Source organism: Danio rerio, chromosome 4 (assembly GCF_049306965.1).
Source record: "Danio rerio strain Tuebingen ecotype United States chromosome 4, GRCz12tu, whole genome shotgun sequence".
In the NCBI taxonomy this organism is placed as follows: domain Eukaryota; kingdom Metazoa; phylum Chordata; class Actinopteri; order Cypriniformes; family Danionidae; genus Danio; species Danio rerio.
Genome location: NC_133179.1, coordinates 75712344 through 75725000, shown reverse-complemented (window position 1 = coordinate 75725000; position 12657 = coordinate 75712344). Strand labels below are relative to the sequence as shown.

At 41.4% G+C, this 12657-nt stretch overlaps 2 protein-coding genes across 2 annotated transcripts in view; both read right to left on the bottom strand.

Moving 5' to 3' along the window:
• Positions 1–5169, bottom strand: part of zgc:194336 — a 5463-nt gene extending 294 nt beyond the window's left edge. Inside the window, 3 exon segments of the mRNA NM_001130658.1 lie at positions 1–1193; positions 3836–3965; positions 4359–5169. The exon segment at positions 1–1193 is cut by the window's left edge and continues 294 nt beyond it. Coding sequence (NP_001124130.1) covers positions 1–1193; positions 3836–3920 — 1278 coding nt within the window. The 5' untranslated portion in view covers positions 3921–3965; positions 4359–5169.
• Positions 4711–12657, bottom strand: LOC110439382 (uncharacterized). The gene is made up of 3 exons (XM_073949073.1): positions 12565–12657; positions 10432–10561; positions 4711–7157 (listed from the first exon to the last, which is right to left on the bottom strand). Exons 1-3 carry the CDS (start codon positions 12622–12624, stop codon positions 6505–6507), a joined length of 843 nt encoding a protein of 280 aa, XP_073805174.1. The 5' UTR covers positions 12625–12657; the 3' UTR covers positions 4711–6504.

Below are 12657 nucleotides of genomic sequence, written 5' to 3'. Positions count from 1 at the left end.
CAGGTTTCCTTTAACTGTGAAGCTCTTCCCGCACTGCTGGCAGACGAACGCCTTCTCTGAAGTCTGACCGCTGAGGTCTGAAGGCGGCAGATCTCCGGCGTGAGCTGCTTTATGCCTCTTCTGCTGCTCTTTATCAGGGAAAGTCTTCCCGCAGTGCTGGCAGATGAAGCGGTCCTCGCTCGAGTGGGTCTTCATGTGGTAGTTGAGCGTCTCCTTGCGGCTGAAGCTCTGTCCGCAGTGTGCACAGATGAAGGGTCTCTCCCCGCTGTGGATCCGCATGTGCGTCTTCAGATTGCCCTTCCGAGAGAAGCTCTTCCCGCAGAGTTTGCACGTGTGCGGACTGTCTCCGGTGTGGGTGTGTGCGTGTGTGTTCAGCGTCTCCTTTCGCCTGAAGCTCTTCCCGCACTGCACACACTCATAGGGCATCTCTCCGCTGTGGATCCGCATGTGTGTCTTCAGATTGCCCTTCTGGCTGAAGCTCTTCCCGCAGTGGCGGCAGGCGTGAGGGCTCTCTCCGCGGTGCGCCGCGCTCTCGTGCGCGCTCAGAGTGGCTTTATAAGCGAAGCTCTTCCCGCACTCAGCACAGCTGAACGGCCGCTCCCCGCTGTGGATCCTCGAGTGGTTCTTCAGCCCTGCTTTATGGCAGAAGCTCTTCCCGCAGACGCAGCAGACGAACAGCCGCTCCCCGCTGTGGATCCGCATGTGAGTCTTCAGGTTCCTGCTGAACCGGAAACTCTTCCCACATCTGCACCTGAAGGGTTTCTCTCCGGAGTGGACCAGCAGGTGATTCCTCATGCAGGTGCCGTCCGGGAAGCTCTTCCCACACTGCGCACACTTCACACAGCGCTCCGAGTGGATCCTCCGGTGGCAGGTCAGCGCGTCTCGACACCTGAAGCTCTTCCCGCACTGATCGCAGGTGTAGGGTTTCTCTCCGGTGTGGATCCGGATGTGCACCTTCAGGTTTATTTTCTTGCTGAAGCTCTTCCCGCAGTGGTCACAGCTGAACGGCTTCTCTCCGCTGTGGGTCTTCAGGTGTGCTTGAAGGCTCTGCTGTCCACCCAAGCGTCTCCCACACTGCCGGCAGCTGACAGAGCTGCTGGGGTCGGCTTTCTCAGGTGTTTTCTCGGCAGTCGGCGTGCATCTCTCCTCATTCGTGAAGTCACCGAGGTCTTGACTCTCCTCTTTCAGCGGGTCTACAGTGAAAAGAGTTTAATGACACACTGCAAGAGGGATCACAGTGAAGACAGAGTATGAGAGAATATGAGTGGCAATATTATATTCGAAATGCCATATACAAAATACCAATGCAGCATGTACAATAATGATGCATTTATATATGCGTCTTCTAAGACAGTTGAAGTCCTCCAGTGAATATTTCCCAAATGATGTTGAACAGATTCAGGAAATGTTCACAGTGTGTCTGATAATGTTTGTAGAATATTATATTGCTAGAATGGGTTTTTATGTATGGGCGATATATATTTCATCGCAAAAAAAGGCTTGAGGTCATGTCCATGTTGTGTGATAAGCCCATATATTAATTATTGTAACAGGCCTGGCCTATTGCTCAACACAAGAGTGAACACGCAAGCGATTTTCTTGGGTGATCTAGCCCTTTAAATCACAACAAAGCTCTGAGTTTGTCAAATATGGTGGACATTATGGACTTTCACAAGGGACTTATTGAGACCTGCCACAGGGCAAGTTTACAGTCTGTGCACAGACTTTGGCTCATGTTTCTGCCAAAAAAACAACCAAAACTATGCAGTGTTTACTTAAAAATAGTGCATAAATGCAATCTACTGTTTAAACTGTGCACTTTTACTCATTTCTAAATCATTTACGATGCATTAAGCAAGTTTGAACTGTATTTGAGTCTTTGTTGTCCGCTTCATTGACAGTTTCGGCTGAATGTCTGCTTTATACATCGTTCAGCAATATTATAAAACAACTCTCCGTTTACATTTTGCAATATTTCACAGATTACAGTAGAATGATCGAGTAGTATATTGTGATAAACTACAATACTGCATGAAGGAGGTGTTCATAAGACTGTCATGAAACAGGAAATATCAGGATGGAGATTATACATGCTTATGACAACTGACATTAAGTGTTAATAGCTCAGTTTTGCCATTTTAAAGACGACATTCTTTGAGATGATTTTATCACAACTAGGGAGGCTCATAATAATCGATTAACCGTTAACCGAAAGGGTGTGTATGTAACCGATTAATGGTATCAGTTAGACGATTAAAAATATTATTTTATATATTTTTAGTTTGGCTGCATAAGGGGCAATCGAACATGCTTTTTGCGTTAAGAGGGGGATCTTTTGAATGGTTTACTAACAGCCGCAAGTGTTTTGCACGCGGCTCATCCCAGAGCAGCAGTGTGTGTGTTGTCAAGAGAACTACAGAGAACTTTTAAACAGCATGGTTTCCCGCTACATTCATTCTTCTACACTGTAAAAAAATACTAATTTGACAGAAAATATCTCAAATTTGTTTACAGTAATTTTTTGTCATTTCAAATTATATTCAAAACTTCGTAAAATGACAAACAGTCTCCCTAAATTAGCAGTTTGACTTTCATTATAGGTACTTTATCATTAAAGACAAATTACTGACATTTGTGTTTTTATACAGGGAAATTACAGTTTTATTTATACAGTATTTTCTCTGTTATTTTAAATTATATTCAAATTACAAACAATATCTGTAAACTAACAGCTCGACTGTTATTTTATATACTATATAATTGATGACAATTTTACAGTTTTACAGTGTTTTTTCCTGTTTTTTTAAGTACATTTAAAATTACTTTAAATATAAAAGTAATAAATTGTGATTACTGGCTCTGTAAAAAAAAACAAGCATAAATAGAAATCATACAAAAAGGTGAAATGACTGCAGCTACGGCTGCCAAACAAAAACCATAAAATTAAGGTAAAATTTCTGTGTTGAAATAAAGTGCAAAAAAATAATAAATCTACAGATATTTTCATTCAAATGTTTACAGAAAAACACTGTTATTTTACAGACTTTCATAGATTATTACCATCAAATCCTCACATGCACCTGTTTCGCATTCTGCTGATTGCGCGTGCGCACACACACACAGTCGGAGGATGGTTATGAACTGATTACATGGACTTTAAAAGCAGCACAGACGCCAATTGCCAAGTCTTGTTATACTGTTACCGTGAACATTATGACGCGTTTCTCTTATTTTGCCTTGCTTTGTTAATGGTTTGCTGCTGGCACTGACCATTTGCCTGTTATTTGACCATGACTCTGGATTCCCTGCATACTTCTGTTTGTCCCTGTGTTGACTATTGCTTGCCTAAATATCTCTGTGCAATAAACCTGCATTTGGATCTGTTTTCCTTTGTCAGCGTCCCCTATAACAGAATAATTCCATACAGGTTAAACCGCTACACGTTGTACAGAAATACCATTTAATAACATGTCATTTTAAAGTTGTGAGAATTGTAATCTGTTGTATCTCGTTATTCTCTTAAATTATGACCAAGAGCATGTCTTGGCATGTTATTAAAGGTGTTAAATCGTAATGATTTAGGGAAAATTCTTTTAAATAACATTGATTTCTCTTGAAGTTTTAGTGCAGTCACTGTATTGATGGTGTTTGATCATAATAATTTAGGAAAAGTCTTTAAAATAACAGTGTTTCTCTGTAAAACTCTTAGTGTGTAACTTTACTGAACGGATTTGATCGTAATAATCTAGGAAATGTCAGTAAAATAACAGTGTTTTTCTGTAAACAAGCGAAGCTACTGTTAAAGCTGTTGTTTAATTCCTGACTGAACACCAACCTGTTATCTGCTCAGCATCTTCATGTTTGACTGTGAATGTGTCTTCAATCTTCAGGTCTTCAGTCTCCTCTTTAATAAAGGCCATCTTTATAATAGTGGAGCTCAGTCGCTTCAGCAGGAGTTTCTCTGTCTGTTTAAGAGGAGAAGAATCAACACAAACAAGAAGAAATCAACACTAAACCTCTGTCTGTGTCTCAATCACTTCTCTAGCGCACTAGTTAGGGAGTCACAGATTAACTCATTGGATAAAACAAACGTAAACACTCCTAACAGATTAGGATGTAAACATTATCAGAAGGGTTAATTAGCGCTGTCCTGACAGGCTCGTGTGTGCTTTCGGTCCTTGTTTACAGCAAACTGACTGACGATAACTGAAGCGAACACAAATATAGCGGTTGTTAATGTTAGATAACAGTGGCTGTGCTGTCTTCTTCACGTTATACAAGATTGTTTTTGAATATATGACAGTGTCTGACAAGTGTTGCGTTAAAGGAAAACTTTAAATATTAATAAAAACACAAACCTTCATCAGTCCACCACTGGAACTCCACGCGACCGAATGACGTCAGGTCACCACATCAAAATAAAAGTCCTCATCTCTCGCTGAAATCACAGTCGCTAAAGCAATAATAAAACTGCGCACTTGACAAACATGAGGAGGAATTGAAGGAAATACTTAGTTATTGACATATATATGTATATGTGTTGATACATATGTCGCCCATTGGTGTGCAGAAAACATCAAACAATTAAAACATTCATTAAACATACAGTTTACACCAAAATTTTAAAGCAGGGGGGCATTTTATTATCTCCAAATATATAAAACTGCACTCCATAGTGCGTGAAATAATAAAAAAAGCTTTTTGTTGTGGTTTATTGGTAAGTTACTTTATACACCAGTGATACAAATATTATTAAAATAGTTATAAAACATGACTAGCAAAAATAAATATATTTTCAAATATGTAGAATATTAAAATATATTACAGAAGGGGGTCAATGAACATTAGATTTCTAAAGAATGTTTTTCAGTTATGCAACATTTGAGCACAGCCACCATTTTTTAATGTAAAATAAGTAAATAAATAAGACACACCTTACAACAAACACACACACACACACACACACACACACACACACACACACACACGGTCAAAATGACCCTAAAATAATTAACCAAAAATGAAAAGGCCTATTTCCAGGTTTCACCTTTAGGGTAAATATCGTTTGCTTTACCCATCGAGTCTCCATTTGCTCTGTGACTTAAAGCAACACTGAGAACATTTGAAACTGAAACTGATATTTGAAACCCTTTTCATTGAGCACAGACATTACTGTATATATAAACAATGTGTTGTTGAAAATCCCAGTAGATCAGCAATTTCTGAAATACTCAGAGCAGCCCGTCTGGCAGCAACAACCATGCCACGTTCAAAGTCTCTTAAATCCCCTTTCCTCCCCATTCTGATGCTCGCTCTGAACTGCAGCAGATCCTCTTGACCATGTCTACATGCCTAAATGCAGTGAGCTGCTGCCCTGTGATTGGCTGATTAGAAATTTGTTTTGACAAGCAGTTGGACAGGTGTACCTTTTACAGTGGCCGGTGAGTGCAAGTAAATAATTAAACCTCAGCTGCTGATAGCTCCGCCCCTTAACTAGTAGCCCCACCCCTTCCACTACTGAGTAAAGCCTTGATTACAGCGAATGAGCTTTTAGCATTGAGAGGCTTATATCCTTCTGCTGTGCCTCATGTTTTGCCACTGTGCTCTGTACACCTGCAGTTGAAGAAGTCAACTCTGAGTGCTACAACAGTCGTGTCTTTGTCATTGTCAAATCAAATAAGAGCAGAGGCGGGGTTTCTGTTAAGGTGACATCAGTGTTCGTATTGTCAACACCACTACAGAGACTTTTAAAGATGGACAAGATTATCTGCAGGTGTCTCTCTCTGGAGTGTATCCTCAGGTGTGTCTAATCTGGAGTGTATCCTCAGGTGTGTGTCCCTCTGGAGTGTCTCCTCAGGTGTGTCTCTCTCTGGAGTGTATCCTCAGGTGTGTGTCCCTCTGGAGTGTCTCCTCAGGTGTGTCTCTCTCTGGAGTGTATCCTCAGGTGTGTGTCCCTCTGGAGTGTCTCCTCAGGTGTGTCTCTCTGGAGTGTATCCTCAGGTGTTTCTCTCTCTGGAGTGTATCCTCAGGTGTGTCTCTCTCTGGAGTGTATCCTCAGGTGTGTCTCTCTCTGGAGTGTATCCTCAGGTGTGTCTCTCTCTGGAGTGTATCCTCAGGTGTGTCTCTCTCTGGAGTGTATCCTCAGGTGTGTCTCTCTGGAGTGTATCCTCAGGTGTGTCCCTCTCTGGAGTGTATCCTCAGGTGTGTCTCTCTTTGGAGTGTATCCTCAGGTGTGTCTCTCTCTGGAGTGTATCCTCAGGTGTATCCCTCTCTGGAGTGTATCCTCAGGTGTGTGTCTCTTTGGAGTGTATCCTCAGGTGTGTCTCTCTCCGGAGTGTATCCTCAGGTGTATCCCTCTCTGGAGTGTCTCCTCAGGTGTGTCTCTCTCTGGAGTGTATCCCTTTCTGGAGTGTATCCTCAGGTGTGTCTCTCTCTGGAGTGTATCCTCAGGTGTGTCTCTCTTGGGAGTGTATCCTCAGGTGTGTCTCTCTCTGGAGTGTATCCTCAGGTGTGTGCTTCTCTAGAGTGTATCCTCAGGTGTCTGGTGCGGCAGGTTCTGTTGCTGAAGCTCTTCCCGCACTGATCGCAGCTGAAGGGCTTGTCTCCGGTGTGTTTGTTCATGTGGTAGGCCAGGTTGGGGTTGGTGGTGAACCTCTTGGGACACAGTTTGCAGCTGAAGGGCTTCTCTCCGGTGTGAATCCTGGAGTGTGTTGTCAGGCTGCTGTGCTGTGTGAAGCTCCTCCCGCACTCAGGACAGGTGTAGGGCTTCTCCCCGGTGTGGACGCTCATGTGCACCTTCAGGTGGGCTTTAGTGATGAAACTCTTCTCGCACTGCTGGCAGCAGAAAGGCCTCTCTCCGCTGTGGATCATCAGGTGCGCTCTCAGGTTCCCGTGCTCGTTGAAGAGTTTCCCGCACTCCTGGCAGATGTAGGGCTTCTCTCCGGTGTGCGTCCGCATGTGCACTTTCAGAAGACCTGGTTTCTCAAAGCCTCTCCCGCATATCTGGCAGATCAACTGAGGCTTTAATACAGTCTTTTGAGGTCTTTCTTGTGAGGCTGTGTGTTCAGTCTTAGAGACTCTTAAAGATTCGTCTTGATTTGGAAATTGGTGGTTTTTAACTGGTGTTTCATTGAGATCTTCACTCTCCTCTTTTAGCTCTAGGACAAAAACACAAAGTTACACAAAGTTAAGCTAAAAGTTAAAGTTAAAACATAGAGAAAGACTTAAACAAATCTGCTATTTATGTCTTGTTAATGCCATAAAGGTCAGGACAAGGGCAGGAGCAAGCACAACTGGTGCTCTAGGCAAATGACGAGAATGCCACCCTCAAACTGGATGTTATGCCTCCTTTAATACGAAAAGGGAATACCAAGGGGGAGGTTGGAAAGATGGCGATGGAAGACGCACCGTGGACGCCGCCCTGACTGCTCTATCGCCTCTCTTGGCGCGCCGGCACCAAGTTGACGGTGAGCGTCTGTCTGGGTATTTTGTTTGATGTTTTTCACATGCCTCCTTTAATCCCAGTTTGAGCCATATTGCTTTCAGATGTTTTAGTGTGTATGACGAAAAGACTTAAAATCATTTACTTGATGTAGAAGTATAAATTAGCCTTAGCATCAGCCGTAAGTGAGAGCGAGCGCTCTGAATAGCTGATCAGATACACAAATATAAACACTGAAGTGACTAGGGCTGGGTATCGAGTTCGATACTTTTTAAGCACCGACCGAATCGTCTCGATACTATCGAGTATCGAAAAAATAATTTTCGTTCGGTACCACATTTCGATACCCAAGGGTATAATCTTGTCAACGTGCCCGGGTTAAATGCGGGTGATTGGCTGCAGCGAGGCTGTTTTAAAAATCAAACGTTTACAGCGGTTACGCCCACTCGCTCATAGCTTGTCAAATGTGAGGCTGTAATGCGTACACTACACTTTAAAGCATGTTTGCATTGTTTGACTGCAAGAAGATCACGCCGGCGCAGTCATCACAACAACATGCCCACCACAAGCGACGTCCTCCGTGATTGATGAGGTTTAAAGCGCGATGGCTGGGGCTCCGAAAGGTAAACAGACATAAGCGCAAGCTGACGGCCCTTTTCCACCTCCTCCGCTTCAAAATCACCTTAAAGTTAGGCGAAGTTCGTGTTGTAACTTTTGCTTTTTGTCGCTAATAACACGGGCACTGCGGGCTACACAGAGCAACTTTATTCTAATACCAGTGCGCACACACATCAGGATTCAGGGCCATACCATTACATAAACTGCGTGGGGGTAAATCAGGACTGAACCATTCTCTGCTTAAACAACACTTTGCATATTTCGCAGTGGCTAGTGTGGCAAAGATGGCAAAACTCGCCGAACAGATCCGCCACTTTTGATGCTCATTTGCAATTGCGATTTGTTGCCTATATCAGATTTTTTTGCTTTTCCATTTACATGTTACAACAAATGAGAATTGTGCATCAAGACCTGACAGTGTAAACAGGGTTTGTGCAGGGTAAATTTATTAACCCTTTTTTAGGATCTAACGTAGGCTGTGTAACGTTATGCACTGTTTCGATGGCTTTAAATACCCAGCTGAGTTGATACTAAAGTGCTTTAAGGTTAACAGTAAATGATGAAGTTTACATCACATTAAACTCATCTTATGTAAATGTCCTTATCCTTGGCTGCATTAACAGTTAGGTTTCATGTTTTCTTCACATTAATGTAATAGTCTCTGCTCCTGCTGAAAGGCGAATGCCACAGGGCCTTTACACATTGTATTGTTAAAGGTTTGCTGCCTTTTTCTACGCTGGAGAAAGATTAGATTTACTGGATGTGCATTTTTCAATGCCCAGAAAGGAACCAAAACACAGTCAAAATGAGTCCATGTGATATAAGTGTTCAATCATAATTATATGAAGCTGCGAGAATACTCCTGTGTGCAAAGTAAACAAAAATTACTTTATTCATTGATTTATCTATGGGAGGATCAGAAAGCTCTTGGATTAAATCCCAAATATCTGCATTTGAAGATAATTAGTGACAGAATTTAAATTTTTGGGTGAACTAAACCTTCAATCAGCAGTAAGCCTCACAAATACTCAAAATTGATGGACTTAAAACGGCTTGAACTGTTTGCACTAATATATTGTGTGAACTACACTTTGCTCATTTTGTTCCTTTGTTTATTGGTCTTAGAGATAAGCCTGCTGTGAAAAGTGTCCCAAACATCCTGAAAAAATAAAACCAAAGTTTCTCGGAGATTATGAGTTATTTAATCTTGTTAAAAAATATATTTCTTGAAATAAAAGTATCGAAAAAAGTATCGTTCGGAACCGGTATCGAATTCAGGATATCGGTATCCATAATTTTGGAACAATACCCAGCCCTAGAAGTGACCAAACCAAGCAAACATCATAAGTCAAGAGGAAGCATAATGAAGCTGGCTGTAAGTTCTTCATATTTATAAAATTTATTAGCAATTGGTATGGACTATCAGACATATCTGCATGAGCAAATCCCTTTAAGGACAGTGGTAAGTGCAGTAAAACCATACGTAACGCAGCTCTTTATAGTTTGCATGTGTTCTGCGCTAGTTTCAGTTTCTCTTTGAGGAATGCCAACACAGGTACTGCCCCCTGCAGGTGTGCAGAGGAACATCCTATCAGACACAGAGTGAAGTTCTTGATTCAGTCGGCTGACATGTTCAACCACAATTCTTTAGTGGGAATGTAGGCCAGCTAGTGAGTGCTGTGCAGGTAAACCTCACTCCTCTGACCTCTAAAGGTGCTCTAGTGACGACGCTAGTGCCCATGGTCTTTAGCCTCCTTGGTAGAGCAACCACAGGGTTTCTGCAGATATCATAATGTCCAATTTAAGACTTTTAAAGACCTTTTTAAGATCATTAAGTATTAAATTGAAGACCTATATCGCAATGTTAAAAACACGCAAAATCACAAAGTTAGTGGTTAAATAAATTATATTAAATTGAAGTTTCTGGCATTGGTCATCTGCTTATCGCTATGATGATCACGCATGGTCGGATTGTTAAGATGTGTGTACAGGCATACCTTTTTCAGACAAAATCTCTTTCAAGTGATTCATATTCAACTCAAACCAAACGCGGCGCTGCGCGAACTGTTCACCCGAAATCTGTTTACGATGTAGCGATCTGTAGCGATGACGTCACATTCGAATGAATTGATTAATAACGTAAAGGTTTGAAAACACTTGAGGGAGAGTAAATAGTGAGTGAATTGTAAATTTTACGTAGACTATATCCCTTCAACACTCTTCAGTTGTAAGCAGGATCTTCTCCTGTCCATCTGAAGGATTCATCAGTGTTTGTAAGATGACGTCACTGTGATGACATTCTCCAACAACACCCTTCATTATCTGAATGAGGATAAAAATGACTGAGCTGATCTTTGAGAATGAACACCAACCTGTTATCTGCTCAGCATCTTCATGTTTGACTGTGAATGTGTCTTCAATCTTCAGGTCTTCACTCTCCTCTTTAATAAAGGCCATCTTTATAATAGTGGAGCTCAGTCGCTTCAGCAGGAGTTTCTCTGTCTGTTTAAGAGGAGAAGAATCAACACAAACAAGAAGAAATCAACACTAAACCTCTGACTGTGTCTCAATCACTTCTCTAGCGTATTAGTTAGTGGACACTGGAGGCGGATCTACATCAATTGATCGGACAAGAGAACTACACATGAATGAATGCAAATGAGAATTAAATTAATAGAATTAAAATCTTTTTTTTACCTGAAATGGTTTGTAGCAATCGCTTTCCTCAAATAGTTTGAGTTAACTTAATTTATTGGGTTTACAGTACTCAGTTGGTTTGAGTTCTCTTCATTTAATGGGGTTTACAGTGTGCCAAATCACTTCCATTATATTAACCTGTATTATTATCATTATTAGTTTTATTAAATTAGTAATATCATTAAGGGTCATTACTGATACTCTGCTTCATAACAGCGAGAGTCCACCTACACAACAGGATCTGATTAGAACTACAAACAAAAGTGTAAACAAACTACAAACATGGCGGACACGCGAGACAGACGGTTAAGCAGAGTGATATGGTAAAATATGAGTGATTATTAATTAATAATGTATATATCCAACCTATTGGAAATATTTACAGGATGTTATTTCATCTCCAGCAACACTGTGAACTTTTATAAACGTGTTTGGTCATTATTGAACACATAATTAAGCAAACCCTTGAGGAGATTCTCTGTATAAAAGACTCGTGAATAAGAGATTAATCTCTAATATGGCAGAATGTATTCAGTAAGAGCACAGGCTGTGTGTTTTCAGTGAGCTGTGCTGCTCTGGAGATCCTCAAATCTCCGTCTCTCCGTCATTATTATTAGGCTGGCTTGTGTAGCAAGCCAGACTATTGTTATCCTATTTTTCTTCTGAGACTAAAAATTAAACTCTATCTCCTCCTAGAGCTTTCAAGCTATGACCACCAAACTCACACCAGACCTCCAAACTGGTCTGACTCGGGTTGCTATATCTTTTCCGACTGATCCGACTTTTGGTTTTCCGAAAAACGTCCCGGGACCTTCTGAAAAATCCCATTGACTTAACATTGGACCAAACTTTGTGACCTCATAACTCTGCATCAGTCTGTCCTACAGGCTTCTAACTGAGCTCATTTAACTCAGACTACCTAACTGCCAATAACTGATGAGCTTTTTACTTTCTGGCCACACCCTAGCAACCACTTTTGGGACCCTAGAAACTGTCCCATAGACTTCCACTGCAAAAGACTCTCATTGACTTTACATGGGGTCAAACTTTGTGAGCTCATAACTCTACATCAGACTGTCGCACAGACTTCTAACTGGGCTCATTTAACTCAGACTACCAAACTACCAATAACTGATGAGCTTTTAACTTTCTAGCCACACCCCTAACAACCAGATACGGCACCCTAGCAACGGTCCCATAGACTGCCATTATAGAGGTTCAGATTGATATAGTCATGCTGCAGTGTGATAGAGACATGGGTGTTGCTTTTAACTGTTCATACTGGCAAGAAGATTTGATACATCCTCAGTCTAAGCTGTCAATCCACTCCATAGCAACAAAACAGACTAACCTAGCAACGATATAACAGCAGCTTTATCTTAGTATCAGAACATCGTAGAGAAGCGGGGGTTGACTTGTTTGACTTATGCTAGCACACCATCCATGCATCCATCTATCTATCTATCTATCTATCTATCTATCTATCTATCTATCTATCTATCTATCTATCTATCTATCTATCTATCTATCTATCTTTTCATACTTTTTAAAACTGTTTAAACTAAATAAACTATTACCATCAGGCTTTCACAAGCCAGCCTCAAAGTTTGTTCTCAAACTTTAAGAATCTAGTTATGAATGATCTTGTTTATATTTACGATAAACTTATTTACAATTCAGGGAGAAAAATGAAATGAGTCGCGCCGGTTTTGTCACCAATATGAGCTCGAGTTTTACTCACAGATTCGTCTGCAAACTTATAAAATGGAATAAATGTGTGGCGTTAATTAAACATGTTAAACACGAACCTTCAGCAGAATCACAACAGCGGCTGCGGGAGCGCGGCGCACAACGGTGACGTCACTCATCAAAACAAAGTAAAAGTCCTGAAGCCCAGCAGC

Excerpts from the sequence above, each read along its gene's own strand:
- LOC110439382 (XM_073949073.1), bottom strand. The coding sequence starts at position 12,624 with ATGAGTGACGTCACCGTTGTGCGCCGCGCTCCCGCAGCCGCTGTTGTG. Across the intron at positions 10,562-12,564 it reads CTGTTGTGATTCTGCTGAAG|ACAGAGAAACTCCTGCTGAA; the intron begins GTTCGTGTTTAA and ends CCTCTTAAACAG. Across the intron at positions 7,158-10,431 it reads AGATGCTGAGCAGATAACAG|AGCTAAAAGAGGAGAGTGAA; the intron begins GTTGGTGTTCAT and ends TTTTTGTCCTAG.